This window comes from Melanostigma gelatinosum (genome assembly GCF_949748355.1).
Source record: "Melanostigma gelatinosum genome assembly, chromosome: 5".
NCBI classification, from domain to species: Eukaryota; Metazoa; Chordata; class Actinopteri; order Perciformes; family Zoarcidae; genus Melanostigma; species Melanostigma gelatinosum.
The window spans coordinates 18,342,800-18,361,122 of NC_136638.1; the positions used below are offsets into that span (position 1 = coordinate 18,342,800).

Consider the following 18,323-nt stretch of genomic DNA (forward strand, 5'->3'; position numbering starts at 1 on the left):
GTGTAAAAATGTATATGACAATAAAAATGGTTTCTTCTTCTAAATGGTATCTCCCTCCAGTGTAACTAAAACTATCTGCTTCGATAGATGTCACTGCAGTAAGTAAGAAACAATATTTTTGAGGAATTTCACTGAACACACAACTTTAACATGTAAAGAAATCAACCTCATAGTCCCTGTTTCGTTTCACATCCAGAGTGCCAAAACAATCAAAAACATCAGCGTCCAAATGTCTTCTGTTGGATTACACTTTTATCTTTAGACACATGGGAGAAATATTCCATCAACTAAACAATGCATTAACGGAAAGGCTGAGGTACAAGCCCATTTCCTCGAGGCCACATTTAATGTCTTTAGCAGGCTACGGCTGGGCAACATGTTGTTGCATGACACACATGGTCACTTCAACTGAAAAACACAAACTAAAAGAAACTAAACAGCCTTGTGGAAATTAGGTAAGCATACTGTAAAATGATTTTATGTTTGCCTATGTTGCACAGCACTAGTTGGCAGAATTGGATTTATCCAAAAACAAGTTTTATGTTTGAGTGTGTTGTACCCTTTATGAGCACACAGCAAGGATAGAAGCTACATTTTGAGAGATTCGCTCAATAAAAACGAAAAACAAGCTAATTCAGAAGGTAGCTAGCAGATATAAGCTGTATCAAGCAAGTGCCGATAAGATAAGAAGACATTTTAAAAAAAGGTATTCACGTTGTCAGAGTTTCTCATGCTTTCACACCCATCCACACACCTGTTCCCACCTCCCTAATCAGCTCTGCCTGGCCTTCCCCACCCACCCACCTGCATCTCATTCCCTTGTCAACCACTCTCTACATTTACCGTTCACTTCCTTTGTTCCATTGTCAGATCATCATACTTGCAATGCTGTGTATTTTACTGCCAGTTGCCTGTCTGCTGGTTTCCTGCCTGCCATTTGGACTCCCTGCCTGTGAGTCATTTACAATAAATCACTGAATTCTTCCTACTGCCTCCAACTGTCTGCATTTGGGAACAATCAAGATATTTACCAGTTACATCAAGCTCCAAGTTACCAATATCCACTGCTGCACAAACAGCTCGCGTTGGCACGTTTAATAATGGGGTTGAATGGATGTGTATGGGATATGTTTTGCAGAGAGGACAGTGGGTCATATGTGTGTGTAGCAGCACGACTCGGCTCTCAAACGTCACTCCTGATACACCATCTGTTGTGCTACTCTAAAGTCTTGGTTATACTTTCCGCAAGGACGGTCGTACGGACATATGAGCTGAAGCGGAATTGTGACGAGGAAACGTCTTATGATCCAAAGTTATCTGTTTTCTCCGCCCATCGAGGTCCGCGACAGGCGGATGTGCAAGGACAAGGAAAGACCTGCCGCACCAAACACCTGCGAAGGGCCGCGTCTGAAGATGTGACGTCACTTTGTACAGACACCCACGACCCTTGCAGATGCGTCAGGCATAAATCACACTCAATTAACTCAACTAACTTACAACTGGTAGCCCTCACCTCATGCTGGATCTCACAGCTTGAGTTTCTCAAAGTTAACACCATATTTCCCACAGACGCTCACTTCTAGCTGTGAAAAGGTTGCTGTTCATCACCGATCCATTCCTTTGTATCGGCTAGGGACAGTTTGTCTTCTTTTTTCCTAACTATTTACATTTGCCCCTGCTAGCTAGAAAACTTTCTATAATGAAATACCTTAACTTATTGATGTTAAAGTAAACCCACTTTCAACAAAACAGTCCATCCCTGCTTCTGATCATCTGTACGTACCTGTTTCTGATTATGTGGCGCTTTAAGAGACTCTAATCCCAGCCGAACCCATTCCCCTGCTCTTTGGAATGCCAAAAATGCCACAGTACTCTCTGATCTGCCAACCTGGGATTTTTAGCTGCCCTGGAGATGCTGGTGAAATTCTGGGCAGCGGAACTACAATACAGCACTACAAAGCACAGCAGTAAGCTAATGATTGGAGGAGTGTTGAGTATGACAGCATAACCACATTTATTGAATCCTGGATGTTTTTGTTTTTTTTCTCTTTAGAGAATTGAGATATTAAGGAATACAGTGTTGAAACCGGCTAGTATGCTTGAATAGAATGGGTAGAATTGGGCATTTTTCTTTAAAGATTAGCTAGTTCTATACAACTTTTATTTACCTGTACTTCAATTAAATTGATTGCAGGCTGTTCCACCCTGACAATAATACAATTTAAATATAGTAATTCCCAGGTAATAAACACCTGCTAAATACTGTTTATCTGCAGCTTCAACACAAACATGTTTCTTGACTTTATTTCAATACTAAGCCCTTGTTAAAACTGTCAGCTCAAATGTTGTTTTGGCATTCCCAGATTGTCTCCAGATTGATTTTAGAAAGTGTGGACAGCAAAAAAACAAAACTTGAAATGTGATTTTTGCAAATTGGATCCAAACCACATTGGACGCAGTTAAAAAAAATAAATATAAAGAGAATAGGATACAGCGTTGGTGGCAGCGCCCCGTTCGTTCTTATGAAAGTTGCTCAATGGTGCCAAAGATGCTCCATAAAGCAGATGCATTACAAGCAACACCAATGGTTTGAAATGGTATGCACTTTCTGTCTCCTAAGTGTCATGGTCATGGCGTGTTATAGCTCCTCTGGGAAGCGGGACAAATATTTAATAAGTAAATAGCTGTAACATAGTATGCATATTTACAATATTTCATCAACCCTAACCCTAACCCGGGACAAACAAATCCGATCATAGCCTAAGTACTGTAAGAAATTTGAGTAAAAAACTGTAGTTAGTAGATATAATAAAAGTGTTTAATAATTAATAATTAATAATTAGTCATAATCATAAGGGTTTTGGGAATGCATAATTAAGATAAACATAAACATGCAGAAGCATGAAACTTCTGCCAAGTTGCAGAAGTTTAACTTTCATTTTGAAGGATTATTATAGATGGGATTAAACAATAACTGACAATCATTGAATGTGTTAGCTGCTCAGGAGAGAGAGATGTGAAGACAGGCGTTTGCTGAGAAGAGGGTGGGTAGCCAATAGAAATTGAGATAGACGGAAGGGAGGAGTCGTGAATTAATATGTGGGAGGGTTAGAAGCGTTTTTTCTGCCTCATTAGCTGGTGGATCTGCAGGACGGCTGTGTCCTGGGACCAGAGGTAGTTTTTTTCCAAAGAGGGTTAATATTGTAATGTTTCATAGGAGTATAGACTCCAATGTGTTACTGTAAATGTACTTACATCAGTGGAATTAAATTCCTTATAATTGTAAACCAGTTTTGGTAGTCATTATTGCAGCGTGTGACGACGGCACAAGGCAGCCGGACACATGTGCTCCGGCCTTCTCTCTTGTTGTGAGGTAAAATTCTTCCATAACAAATTTGGCACCCCAGATGGAGACTTCCTTACCGGCCTCGCTGCGTGGGCTGAAGGCTGCACTGGTCAAACACACTTCCTGGGCCCATCATATCGGTAGGCAGAGCCGTTTCATGAAATCTGTGAGTTAGTTTTGTAGCAACTTTAGAGGAAGTGTCTTTGGCTAGCGTTGCTAACAGCTAGCTCTGAGGTGCCGGTGAGGACGTTCCAAGGAGGCCTCGTTCCACTGAGGTAAGCTATGATTTGCAGTCTGAAGTATACTAGCAGGGTGAGCAGAGGGGACTAGTTCAGTGAATACTGAGATTCAGAGCGTTTGGTAAACTGCGAGGACTGGGAGCGTTGAATCGATAAGCGTTGATGGGCGGCAGCCCTGATAGGCCGAACTACGTGTTCTTTGGGAGTGGCGGACCAACACTGCTCGGTATAGGTAAGAGCCCGATGTCCGCGGATTACCTCGCCGGCCTTACCTAGAGTTTGAGTTTTGGATGGTGTGGTTCAAAATGGAATAAAGACACTGACAAGAAGGAGCTGGTGAGCCAGGACAGCTTCGGTAGCTTTGGAAGCAACCAGGCACTGCTGCCGGGAATCGAGTCTGCAAAAGGTAAGATTGCCGCGGGGTGCTGGGAGGCTTTTGAATGCAAGATATTAAAGGACGTTCGGGTGGGTAAAAGATAAATAAGTCCGGTAACAATTGTGTCTTGTCATGTGCGTGGTTGCCGTGTTGGCGATAGCGTTGTGGGGAGATACGATTGGTGAGAACACACTGGGTGAAAGGTTATATACGACGATCGTAGGGTCTGGTTAAACCAGAGGATTTAAGGTTACTAAAAAAACGGACATTAAGTCCAATAATACGTGTGTCTAGTCTGTGTTTTAGCAGCGTGGAAATACGTTTAAAATGATTAACATTGCATGACCGCGCTGTGGGGAGCTAACGCTAGCTACGTGTAGCTCCGACCTTGCGGTACTCTGTATGTAAAATAAGTGCTTATAAAATAAAATAACGGCTGGATTGAGAGAGGAGACAGAAGGCGTATGAGTGGAATTAAAGTGTGGGATTTTGGTGATACTTGTGTGTGCGTACGCTTTATTAGAAGCTCCGTTTTTGTCGTTAGCATTGCGGTTAGCATATCTGTTACAAAAAAGCCGGTTTCATGACAACTTCCGGTTCGGCGCAGAACAACTTCCGGTTTGGCGCAGAAGTCAAGGCAAGTTTATTTGTATAGCACATTTCAAGGTGCTTCACATAAAACCATTGGAGGCATCAAAACATAAGGCAAAAGAAAAGGAGATTTAAAAACAATTAAACAGAAGGAGTAACTGCAGATAACTGTAAATAAGTGAGTAGAATCTGAATTTTTCAGAGATTCATTGTCTAAGAGCTGTGAGCTCATATCCTGACCTTAGTTTTAATTAAGCATTATAACTTTAGTCGTTGACTTTGGTTTTAATTCAGCATTTTAACAAAGATTAATGGTTTCAGTTGTTCTTCAATTCTTGAACTTAATTGTGACTCATTATTGTGCAGACCAGAGTGCAAGTGCAGTTCAACAGTTTGACTTGCATTGGTATTTCTGATTGAATATCTTTGAACACAGTTATTGATTTTAGAGTTGAATTTAATATTTAATTGATTAATTATTCATTGTTTTTTAATTTCATTTTACTTCCAATTTTAAACCTTTCGAATTCTGATTTGGAACTGGATTGTGATTGTGATTCTGATTTAGATGTTGAGTTTGATTTCGGAATTCTAGCTTCAATTTTGGATTCGAGATTCCTTCACATATCCAGTATTGACTAATTTTGGTACATTTAATATTTTACATCGTTCCTAAGAATCAATTTTGACACAGACGGCGCAAACATATTTGAGAGGTCATTGACCTCTCTTACACTACAGACGTATGCTAACATTTACTGCTGAATTTTTGGCAGTTTTGTGTTGGTTTTAGTCAAGGTGCGTGGTTGAGTGGGTCCAGATCTGGGAAGTGGAGCAGCGGATCCCAGTTTTGGAGTCAGCGGCCACACACCATACAGCACAGAGGGTGAGTTGACTTTGACTTCAATGACAAGTGTGTACATTTAACACACACATTAGAAACTAGACAAACACCACGCACACCCACATAACACATGCGATTGAAGGATTTAGAAAGTTACAGCAAGTTACGTTAACTATTATGCTAAAGTGTTTAGAATGTCACATGCAGGCTGATTCACTGCACAGCACATTTAGAGCATTTATTGGACAAAATATACTGCTGCTGTCTCTGTTTCTCTGTTCCCCCACAATCTGAGTTGTCAAGGGGGGAGATTCCACACTCGGACTCACTTTACTGACTACAGGAACAACGCAGTTCCGGGCACCTGGGTACAGAATAAAGGGGGGACATGGACGTGGAGACTCCAGGGGGCTGCCAGGACGAAGCAGGTCAAATGGGGTGCAGAGGAAAAAAGATAAAACGGGAGTGGAAGATGGGGAGTGGTGAGTATAAGACAGACGGTTATGTGTTCCCAAAACCCAGAAACAGACAGAGAGCAGCCACAAGTGATGATGACACCCTTGACGACACTGATGAGGACAGAAGAGAAGAGGTAAGTGGAGCAGCCGGAGGTTGTCCACTTCCCAGACGGTTCAACAGGAAAAGGAAGGCACCAGAACGCTGTCGAGAACGTCTTTATCCTGTAAAAGGTGAGATGCCACCATTAGCCCAGACCCAACAGTACCCCTTGCTGGTGAAATACAACGGACAAGCGGAGTATGTGCCATGGGGACATCGAGACATGGACACACTGGAGAAGGCACTGCCACCGCTGGGAGGAGGAGCCAGCCCTTGGATCCGTCTCTTTGAAAAACTCACGGCAGCGGATAAATTGGCACTGGGAGACATACAGGCCATGATTATCCGCACAGAGGGGACAATAAAGTTAAATGCCCTAGAAGCAGGAACGGGAACGGCCCGCAGAGTGGACCAGACCCCATTCGACAACTTCCGAGGAATCTACTGGGAAACTATGAGAAGCATCTGGCCCACGAAGCCAAACATGACTTCCCTCAGTGGATTGAAGCTAAAACCAGAAGAAGAGCTGCATCGGTATCTAAAAAGAGCTGAAGAAGAGTGGCATGAGGCCACAGGGGGGAGACATGACGGCAATGAAGCCACCACTGTAGTATGGCGACACACTGTGCAGAAGGGCCTGCCCCTACCAGTACAGACAGCGCTGGGAGGAGTGGTAGGCTTGAGCAACATGGAAGATGCCATGTGGAGGGAACACCTAACTCACTACAACCAGAGACATCTAACTGAGGAGACAAGAGGACAGGAAGATCTGGAGAGAATGACGCGGCGGCTGCTGAAACTTCAAATAGCGGCGGCCGACAGAGAAATAACTAGAAAACATCTGGCCAAGAAACAGATGGCCGTAGCCAAGGCTCAGGCCCCACAACAGCCCCAATATCCAGCTGCACCCCCGACCTCATACCAACCAAATCCAGCAGTACCAGCCCACACAGTGGTGTACTACCAACCTCCACCACAGTATAGAGGCAGAGGACGTGCACGATCATCCAACAGAGGGAGAGGTAACTACAGAGGGGGGTATGAAAGACCTGTAGGTAGAGGGAAGTGCTACGTATGCGGGAGAGAAGGTCATTGGGTGAGAGATTGCCCACATAAAAGAAGAAGAAGACAGATCAATGCAGCACCACAACATGCTCCGTTCCCACCACAACATCAGCAGTACCTACGACCAGGTCCAGCTGGACCTCCTCCCATGAGATATCAACAGATGCCCATGCTGTCACCAGGACCATGGGAAGGTTCAGTGTATAGCCAAGATACATAGATGATTGCCATGTGATCCCTTACAGCAGAGATATCGAGGTGAAGGGGAGATATGGTAAGGTGTCAAACATTTATGGTAAGGTGTCAAACATTTTTTGTAGATCCACATTTAGAATAGTTTTCAGTAAAGGTGCTACTCACAATTTTTGAGATTTTAATAACGTCATGATAAACCACAACTAGACTTGCTAACTCTAGAAATTGAGAAATATACGGGAGCTCTAACTAACATGAGCCGAGTGTTGTTTTCTCAGGTGACAAACGCAGAAGCAGCAGCTGACGAAAGGAAGCAGGCTGACGTGTCACCAGGCAGTCTGGTGTGGATAAGAGTCCACTAACGCAGGTGGAGTGAACCAAGGTGGACAGTCCATGGGAGGTAGTATTGGCAACCTCACATGCAGAAAAGATAAAATGGGAGCTACTTGGCACCACCTCACTCACTGTGCAGCAGCGAAGGTAACGAGTGAGACACTCGCAGAGACAGGAGTGAACATCAGACAGGAAAATTTGAAGCCAAAGACACCTCAAAAGAGGGGTTAGACAGTACTGAAGATGACGTTTCCCCCACAGTTTAAGCGAGGGCGTCCTGTAGGAGACTCTAGGGTCAGTGGGTTATGGAAGTCTGTAATTATTTTATTCCTGAGTTCAGTAGCTTCCCTCTTAGTATGTGGAATTAACCACAGACAGGAACCAGATCACATGCATGACTACATCAGGATTCGACATTTAGCCTCAGTAGCTAATCAAACCGATCTTAGACCACGTAGAGAGGCTTCTCTGACGACACTCACCTATGAAAATGTAACTCTCACTCTTATGTTCAAAGAAGGTACAACATCAACGGTCCAGTTCGACTTCTGTGAAGTAGTTTCCGGTCCCAAGTATGAACACACCCACGGGTGGATGTCCAAAACCTTGTGCATCATAAACTGACGAGTGTGGGCCTGCCACACATAAGTATGGGAAGCTGTTATCATATTATGCCTGTGATGTGTACAAAGGGGGTGGGTAGATGTAATCCTTTAAGAGTCAGTAGTACAGATTGTATTGTGTGTTCAGGACCGAGCAACCCCTAGCAACACCAGTTCCTTCAAGATTCAGACTCATAAGTCCTGAATTTAGTTGTATTTTAACTCTGTTTACTGATGACACGTTGCCCCTCCATCACACTTGTCGGAGGCTACACTGAGATTACCCACCTGTATAATATAATACCCCACCTCTGTTCAAGGTTACAGAGGGTCCATTTGATTGTATAGTCTCAGATACAGCTAAGGGGCCCAATGTAGGTAGTAGTATTGCAAATTATTGCAAATTGTAGCAACAGTCACAACGCTAGCGACTATCTATATAACAGTGTGTTAAGACAGACAGCACCTAGAGCTAATTTATGATGGTGGTGTGGAGGAAGAACCATATATCCAATCCAGCCTAAAGATTGGACCAGTAGATGTGCGTTGATGCAACTTGTATTGTCATTCTATATCCTGCCTGTCACTGATGCAACTTATAGAGAACTCATCCCTCCACGCCCACATGCTAACAGAAAATCCAAAAGAGATGCCGGTGGCCCGAAGGGAGCCTTTGATGACCAAGTGTACATAAGATGTCATAAGACTGCCAAGGGGGGTGTCTAATGACTTTCAAGCCAGAAATCAAATAGCAGCAGATTTAGAATCTGTTTTCTCTCAGAGGGTGATGATTAATAAAAATGTCGATTGGATCAACTACATTTACTATAACCAACAGCGTTTAGTAAACTTCACCAGTGACGCCATATCAGGACTGCATGCACAGCTGGCGAAGACTAGTTTAATGACCTTGCAGAACAGAATGGCATTAGATATGATTTAGCAGAGAAAAGTGGCGTGTGCCAGATGTTTGGGTCTGCGTGCTGTACTTTCATTCCAAATAACACAGCTCCAGATGGATCGGTGACCAGGGCTCTGGAGGGACTGACAGCACTCAGCCAAGAGCTAGCAGACAACTCTGGTGTCACGAATCCGTTCACCGACTGGTTGGGAAGTATGCTTGGCCAGTGAAAACATACATTTTTGGCAATCGTAATTATTCTGTGTGCTGTCGTCATAAGCCTCCGAGTTGTCTGTGGATGGGGGTTCCCCTGCATCCGTGGACCTCTACTGGGGTTTATTGCTTCACCGATGAGCCAGACACCAGTCCAGGCAACCAGTTATGTGACGAGGATGAGGGAGAATTGGAGCTTCTGATGGCCACAGTCTAGATGAGGCCACCAGCGGTGCCATAGCAGAACTTCACAAGCGGTTCCTGACCATCCTCTCGGAGATCCTGAAGGACCTGATAAAGGCCCAGATGGACTTCTAAAACATCCACCTACAGGCTGTATCCTGATCCTGCCAGCCCCAAGACATGGAAGGCAGTGACTTTCAACGCACTCTATCTTGAAACGAACTGAACAGAAATACTTGAAATGATATCTGTGTGCATGAATTGTTTGCCTCTGTTTAGATAGATAGGGAGCCTCTCCCTGGGTTGAGTAGGGGGGAGGTCTCCAGGGACATTTGAATAACTAACTACATTTGAGTAGCTAACTCACAGTGAACTGTGGGTTAGGGGGGAATTGTAAGAAATTTGAGTAAAAAACTGTAGTTAGTAGATATAATAAAAGTGTTTAATAATTAATAATTAATAATTAGTCATAATCATAAGGGTTTTGGGAATGCATAATTAAGATAAACATAAACATGCAGAAGCATGAAACTTCTGCCAAGTTGCAGAAGTTTAACTTTCATTTTGAAGGATTATTATAGATGGGATTAAACAATAACTGACAATCATTGAATGTGTTAGCTGCTCAGGAGAGAGAGATGTGAAGACAGGCGTTTGCTGAGAAGAGGGTGGGTAGCCAATAGAAATTGAGATAGACGGAAGGGAGGAGTCGTGAATTAATATGTGGGAGGGTTAGAAGCGTTTTTTCTGCCTCATTAGCTGGTGGATCTGCAGGACGGCTGTGTCCTGGGACCAGAGGTAGTTTTTTTCCAAAGAGGGTTAATATTGTAATGTTTCATAGGAGTATAGACTCCAATGTGTTACTGTAAATGTACTTACATCAGTGGAATTAAATTCCTTATAATTGTAAACCAGTTTTGGTAGTCATTATTGCAGCGTGTGACGACGGCACAAGGCAGCCGGACACATGTGCTCCGGCCTTCTCTCTTGTTGTGAGGTAAAATTCTTCCATAACAGTACCAAGCCAAATAAGAGCATCATGATAAAACAAACAACTCAACATTTAAACACACACAATCTCTGACTAGTTTTACTTGTATGTTACCATTGTTGCTCAACTATTACTGCAATCACTATGAGCTACTACTAAGTGTGCGTCAATGTGTAATTGTGGCACAGAGTTGCTTGTAGCTTCCTGATATGTTTCCATTAATCAACTTACGTTGTTAAAATGTCTGGTTTCTTAAGTGTCTTCAGTGTCTTTTTTAGCATTTAATGGAGAACTCCATGCCAAATGCTGCTGTCAGTGAGGTTTATAGTCTTTCCACTTAACTGGAGTGAAACAACTCCAGTCCTTGAGCTCTACATTTAGACACAAACAGGACAGACTGTACTTGAATGAGCCTCTGTCTGTCTCGTTGCAGTCTTCCCACTGATCTGTTGCATAGAGACGGGAAATAATTGATGAAAAGATGAATCACTTACTCACTCAGCCCCTTTCTTTGCCACTTCACTCACATTCCCAGTGTTTGCAAATGTTTTCTTCGTCTCTTGCACATGTGGCTCACCTATGGTCACATCACCTCATCACTCCCCACTGATTTCAGAAGCATCACAGTCTTTAACTTTAAAAGAATGTTGTGTTGGTTACACATCTTTTACATGCAAGCAATTTTGTACAACAGAAATGAAACTTCTAACCTTGCCATGCTGTAATCATTGAGTAAAACATCTGCAACTCATAACCCCCTACCTTCTTTAACTTCTTTAACTTAAAAAACAAAAGCGGTTCCGATCCCCCACCTTGATACTTATGAAGCTACTTTGAAAATCTGTTGTTTACCCCTGAAGGCTTAATAAATACCGATCAAGCTTGCTATAAAGACCGAATGCTAATCACATCTCAATCATTTCGTGTTGCCTTCTCTCCTGCTGCGCTGTAATGTATTGCTTTTGAAGTATATTGTTTTAAGATGTTCTGCACATGTAAATGGATCTTCTCTCAGACTGGATATTTGTTTAAAAGTTTTACAACTGTGGCTATTGTTGTTAAGCAGTTTCCCTCTGTTTTCTTCTATTGCAGGGTGGAAGGGTCAGTACTCGGCCTACTAGCTTAATCCTTCCACATATGAGAATAACCAAGAATCACACCCAAGGAACGACTGAAGATAAAATCCTTCACAAGCCAAAAAAAAGGGGGAAAGCTGGCAAGTAATACCTTGACAGCAACTGCCTTCTGTTGAATGCAAGATGTACTGTAAATAATACATCTGGCCTGGAATCTGTTTCAGGCCCAACACACTCTGAGACTCTCTATCACGCAAACCCTGAAGGTAATATGATGCCCTGTCCCCAGACACAGTCATTTCCTTCACATAAATTAGAGATGACATGGTTCAAGATGCCATTAAATGAATCAACCTGTGCCCATTTCCACTACGGTAACAGACACAAGCAAGAAAATGTCAGTTATTGGAGGTTATTGGAGGCTCGGGAAGTCTTTGTTTTCAAAGTTCGTCTGGAGACTGTTTGGTCTTATTCCTTGAAAGTAAGTGATTTACATATTAAGCTGTGTGTGTCTGTTCCAGTATATGGCTGTATCATAGTCTTGCACCACCCAGTGTTTTGACAGAACATTCACCAGTGAACGCTTGTGATATTTATCTAACAGAGTGGAGACAGAGAAGTGAACATTGGCCTTATTCTGGTCATGAACAGCATGTGGCCAACAACAGCTTTACTGTGACACATAGGAATATAAATTCCTGGAATTAAGTTATCCCGAGGTCTTTTAGCTTATATACTATATTTAGCATTGTAATAATAGATGTCTTGAATGGATAGGATTTTTGTCACATGCCTCCCATCTCTTTTGAGTCTTTAAACTGTAAATAGTCAGAACAAGGAAAACCCCTAAAAGTAATGTAATAATAGATAAAATATTGGATGTTCAACATTCTGTGGAATATTTAGATTCTGAGGAGAAACTTTTTGCAAGTTTGTAAAGTTTGCTGGGCCACACTTTTCTAGTAATTAAAATACCCGGGGTACATTTCTATAACTTTCAGCCTTTGGGGGAAATCACTATCAAAAGAGCCATTTGTGACTAACTGGAAATGGATTTGCCACATCTAGTTAAAGGAGTTAATATAACAGTGATTTTGGTGAATGGAAGGAGAGAGCTGCTCAGTCAAAATGCCTGTTAATGATTGAACATCAGCAATGGTGCTCTTCAAAACATGCAGCTGACCAAGTCAAACAAGGAGGAAGGAGCCGTTTTTAAAAAGCACACTTTTCTGAACAAAAATAACATGCAGAGTTTAAATGTATCGACGAGTCACAAAATGTAATGTAATGTTTATTGTGCTACTCTAAGTGCTGGGTAAACCCACTTGAACTCTGAGATGACCCATATTTATTTAAGTGGCATAGATGCATATACACTAAACTAGTATTAAGCTGGTGTTACATGAGGAGATTGTTTTCGTGATGCTGATATTCTATCAAATCATTCACTGGAGCTCCCATTTACACCTTTCAGCTTTTCATATCATGCATCCAAGACAAAAAAATAAATGTGCATCTGTGCACCAGTTGATGTGTTGTTGTTTCACCTCATCCTCAGGCTCGCCTCAGCAGACTGTGTGCTGGTACTCACCCACTTTGAACTGAGACGTCTTGTCGTCTGGGTCTGCGTGCTCCTTCATCAGCATCATGTGTAGGATGCCGAAAGAGTTTTGAATGCCGAAGATCGACCCGTTGCACCAGGTTGCCGCGAAAACCACCAGCCAGCCGAAACCTCCTTCGGGCGGGACGAACGCGGCTCCTCCGTGGCCGCACTCCTCCACCTGGACCCCCGACTCGGAGTCCGACACCGGGCAGAGGGGCGGCTTGCACCCGGCCTCCAACAACTCGCTGCCCGCCGCCTGGTCATCCTTCCCGCAGTCTGCTTCTCGAGGGGCAACTCTTTGCTCCGTCTGAGGATCCGCAGCTGTCTCCTCCGCCCGGGACGCTCCGCTGGACGGCTGCGCTTGGTTGTCTAACCCGTTGATCCCCATGCTGTCTGGTCCCGGCGAAGAGGTTACTGTGAGCTTTTGCCGCACATGCATGAGATATAGGTCACTGGCATAAGAGCGCCGATTTCAATAACCGATTTGTTTGGCTTGCTGTCAAAATGTGTAAGGCAGACGGACGGTCCTGACTGTTAGACAACCCGTACACGCAGATTTATAGCCGAAGTCTGAGCGTCAACTTCAGCGAATAAACCTCAACCTGCAAAACGTTAAATGTCTCATTCCGGTCCACTGTATTTTTCCAGGGATTAGCAGGCACCGCCTATTCCTCCTTTAAGTGAGTCCGTGTCAGTTGAGGCAGCCTATAGACTACAATCATGTAGGCTACTTTTTGCAGGCTTCCTCACAGCCCATCAACCTGTGAAGACGTCCGCTTGGTCTCGACACCGTGGCCTACCGTCACGCATGTCCGCGCACGATCCGCAACATCCCCCCCCCCCCCCCGCCCCCCCCGGTGATTAAAGAACGAGTACGCGCTCCTCCTCTTTCATCTGGTATCGTTACTCTGTATAAACATGAAATATGTAGGCCCCGCGTGGTTCCTGGAGGCTGTCTCTGCTCTCTCAAGTGTAAATAGAGCAACGGCCGTCATTCAACGGCTCGCCCCCGCCTACCTTCCCCGGCGGATGGACCGTTCTAACCAATGGCGGAGCTCCAGTACAGTTACGCTAGTTTACAGTTGTGGAACGAGTTTGCACTTCGGATCTGCTTCGGATTCACGTTAAATTCAACGCGTTAAATGTCGTAACTTTTGACAGTTAGGTCATTTATCGCTTTATAAATGTGGTGCTTCGACGCGTGTTTTTGATGTGTCCCTGCCCCATGTACAGTACCTAATAATTCTAGTACGCTTTACTGGGAGTAAAAAACGAACTGCACGTTCCCACCCATTTCTGGTCTAACGCCATGCTAAAGTATTTAGAAACATATGTCATTTAATAAGTAGCTACATTTACTCAAGTACTAGGTTATTGACGAGAGTACAAGTAACGTGCTTGCAATTTACTTTAGCATTGACAATGTATGCTTCATTATACTTATATTACACTATAGTTGTATTTTATTATTATTGGATATATCATTGGATTGTTATTACTCATGGATGAATGTGTCAACAGCATTTACTCCAAATGCAACATTTAGCATTTCAGCATATTTTACTTTGACTACATGATTGCAATTGTTTGGGTTGTATCCACATGATTGAATGCAATTATTGTAAGTTGCATTGGATAAAAGCATCAGCTAAATACATGCTAAGATAGTAATCTGAAAATTATCAGGTAACTATCTTTGTAATCTAAATGGAGTATTAAAACAAAAAGAAATACTCAAGTGAAATACACGTATCGCAATACAAGTATAGTGCTTCAGTAAATGTCCTTGGTTATTTTCATCTGTCATATTTTATTCAAGTAAAACATCTGGATGCTTCTTAAACCACTGTGAAAAACAAAAACAGGATAATTGTGTTTTTCTTCTAAACATCGAGGTCAGCCATATAACTTCCAAACAAAATAAGTTCTGCCTAATCTGGTTCATGTTGATGAAGTGAGGGAGAGTCCCCAGGCCGAGATAATTATTGGGAAGGAATGTCACACTCGAAAAGAGTTCTCCAGTGAGTGAGCAACAAAAACACCATGTTGCCATGTTGATCTTGTGTCTTTGGACATCATGTCTGCATTTTTCTCCCCTGGCACAAAGAACAAATCAAATCAGCCTATTTACCAATCAATTCGATTCGATAAGACAACCTCAAATAGGCAAGAACCACTGCCAGATTTGTCCCAGAGGTAGACCAGGGGATCTATTTATTTGTATTCACATGATCGTAGCAGACAAGTACAACTATTCACCACTAAGTGGAGCTATAACTCAGTGTAAGTGGTTTGTTTAGGTTGGAAGTTACCCAACATTTGACATTCAGTGTTTATTCTTAGACGGATTTGCTGAATAAGTTAGTTACAGATCTTAACTTACTCAAGCAAGTTTTTTTAGCTTGTTTTTGTCTATTTCACATAACAAAACACAAATGTATTTTTTAAAAACTGCATATACCTTTGCCATCAAAGACATTAGGACATGTTACAGCAGGAAAAACGTGTAAATAATAACATTAATGACGGCTGAATTTAATTTAGCTGCTTCAGTTTCAGGGTCCTAATATGTTTTTATGCTGGCTCACTGTCACACTGTCATGACGAACAGGGACACTTGATGAGCCATCACTAATGTTATTGGTAACATTAAAACAACAACAAAAAAGGCCTGTTATGTGGTTGTATACGGTTGAGGAACAAAAAAGCATTCTAATGTGGTCAAGTTGGCGTTACCTGATTATGGTGCCACAGGTTGCAGGCTGATTGAACTATCTTTTCATATCATGTAAAATAGCTGAGATGTGTACGTGATGTCGTATAGTCTTTACCGTAAATATTGATAAAGATCTAGTCTCGTCATCACAGACATCCAGCAGGCGAACATGCCCACTTTCCACTCACACTATGTATATTTTCCATTGTTTAATCTATCCGAGGTATGTCATAAGACAACACCAACACGTATCAACACGTGATGTGTCCGTAACATCATCACTTAATCCAGTCAAAGTTGTCTTGAGTTGTCTTACATGACATTAATAGGATACATAAAGGGACATTCAGCAGGTTTTCCTCCCCTAACAAAGGTTAATGTCAATCAACATCCATGAAGATTCACTTAAGCAGGGAGAATTTAAGCTGAACTCCGCCTGCTGCAGCAGGGTTTCTGTGATGCAGCCCACTCTTTTACTGCATAGTTTTTAATGACTCAAACATGCAGTGGCGGCAGGAATGCGGGACGTTGTCATCAGATGGAGCTGCTACATCATCACATGTCTGCTTCCAATTAGCCACTTATGGATCAGTAGTCTGCATTGCCCACTCTGGCTCCACAGTGTTTTTTTAAAGCTAAAAATAGCAGTTCACACAACTTCACACAGTCATGGTTGCAAGACTACCCTGGGATTCCTTTTGAATGAAGTACAGGTCAAAGGTGATGGGGATATAGCCAATAGTAGAGCTTCCTGTTTAAATTGGAATACTTCAACTCCTCAGAGAGGTGTGGGTAGGAGAGGGAATGAGCATCTGTGAGAGGCCCACACATTTCTGAGTTTGATAAGTCAGACTATGAGGCTTGAAGGCCGAATTAAGTGAGTGAATGTGAAAGTAAAGTGTTTTTGTTTTAACTTGCTGAACAGGCGGAGGGGAATTCCTGCCTTAAACGACTATTATCTTATTGAGGTATAAATAAAGGTATTGTTTCGCTCAGACTTTACAGCACTCTAGTGAAATTGTGGCGCTATCTACAATCAGATGATGGTGACGGGGATACGTGCAGGTTGTCTGACAAATGTCCAGCAGCATGCTCAGACATGCTGGGTTGGTGGGAGAGGGAAAATGCACTGGCGGGCTAGTCATTAGAGTAGTATGACTCACGCTCAGCCGCTTCCTTTATTCCTTGAGGGCATTGGAGCCACAGTTTGAATAAAAGTTCAGCATGCTGGCCTGTCACTAGCATCTCCTCAGTGATGTCGCCTATTTTGAAGAAAACTATTGAACAGTTCAAATTAGTCGAGACATTCATCAGGATTGACTAACCTGCCGATGATCATGAGTGTTACTGAACGGTTCCTTTCTTTTCCCCTCTGATAAGTGATATGAAAGGCGGAGGCAAAGTACAAGAGACCAAAGAGTCGGTCTGAAGAATACAGATGGTCGGTGATCCCTGTAAACATTTCACATACTTGTTTGTGTTCGCCTCATTCTTGTCCTCTTCCCTTATTTGAACAAGAGAGGAACTCCTTCGTTTTCGGATGAAATCTGATCCATACACAAGTACAGTATGAGCTCATTCATAGAAATAGCCTTTGAACTTGTCAAAGTGTTTCTAAGCCTCCTCCAGAGGTTCACTCATACAATATTAATAGCTCTATTGATCACAGACTAATTCTGTGGTCGCCCACTCACCAACAGAAACGGTGACAAACCTACGGTACATTACCATGTCCCCCCAAATCACTGATGTTATGTTTGTATGTTTTTTTTGTTTTGGAAACCTTGTTCATTCAAGTACAGGGTCTGATTTTTCAACCATCACACATTATAGGGTGAGTGTAACAATGATATTACAATAAGAAATGCTTCATGGAGGAAAATGAGGGAAATGTGCAGCTGAATGATGTACAACGACTACTGCCAGGAAATGTGAGAAAAGACGGCTGCAGATGGATTGTTTCGCTCAGGAGTGAATGTTGAAATGAATCACTTCACTTCTGATAAGTCACAGCAACCTGTACCATCCAGTTACCAGCAGGTTGTTGAGACTTATCAGCTCCTGACGTTGCGGACCGGGACGACAGGCGGGGGGTGGAAGAGATGGTTGTCTCATGCAGCCAAAACAACCTGAAGCTTGAAGCTGGAAAAACTGACGGTATTTCTTGAGGCGAAGCCCTCCTCTTTGATCCACATCGACATCCTTTGATAAACAATATGCATTTCTGAATTTTCCTCTCGAGTGTGTTGCATTATAATTCATAATACATACAGACTAACCAATAGTTTCTGATATAAAGTCCAACAATCAACAATATTTATAAATTCCTGGGAACTATGATGCCCTATGATCTGAAATAGAAGTATGATTAGTTAAGCATTTCAGTCGGCCCATCTTTTCCTAGATGTGTGTCATCTAGCCCGGAGACAAGATCATTCGGATATAACATGCCATCATAGGTATGACAACAACAACCAAGGCGCCACTGACC

At 42.7% G+C, this 18,323-nt stretch overlaps 1 protein-coding gene across 1 annotated transcript in view; it reads right to left on the reverse strand.

The window, feature by feature from the left end:
* slc16a2 (solute carrier family 16 member 2) overlaps nucleotides 1–13,848 on the reverse strand; it is a 28,747-nt gene extending 14,899 nt beyond the window's left edge. Inside the window, exon 1 of the mRNA XM_079269019.1 lies at nucleotides 13,105–13,848. Within this exon, the coding sequence (XP_079125145.1) occupies nucleotides 13,105–13,555 (451 nt within the window). The 5' untranslated portion in view covers nucleotides 13,556–13,848. The remainder of the gene's footprint in view (nucleotides 1–13,104) is intronic.
* Nucleotides 13,849–18,323: the final 4,475 nt, after the last annotated feature.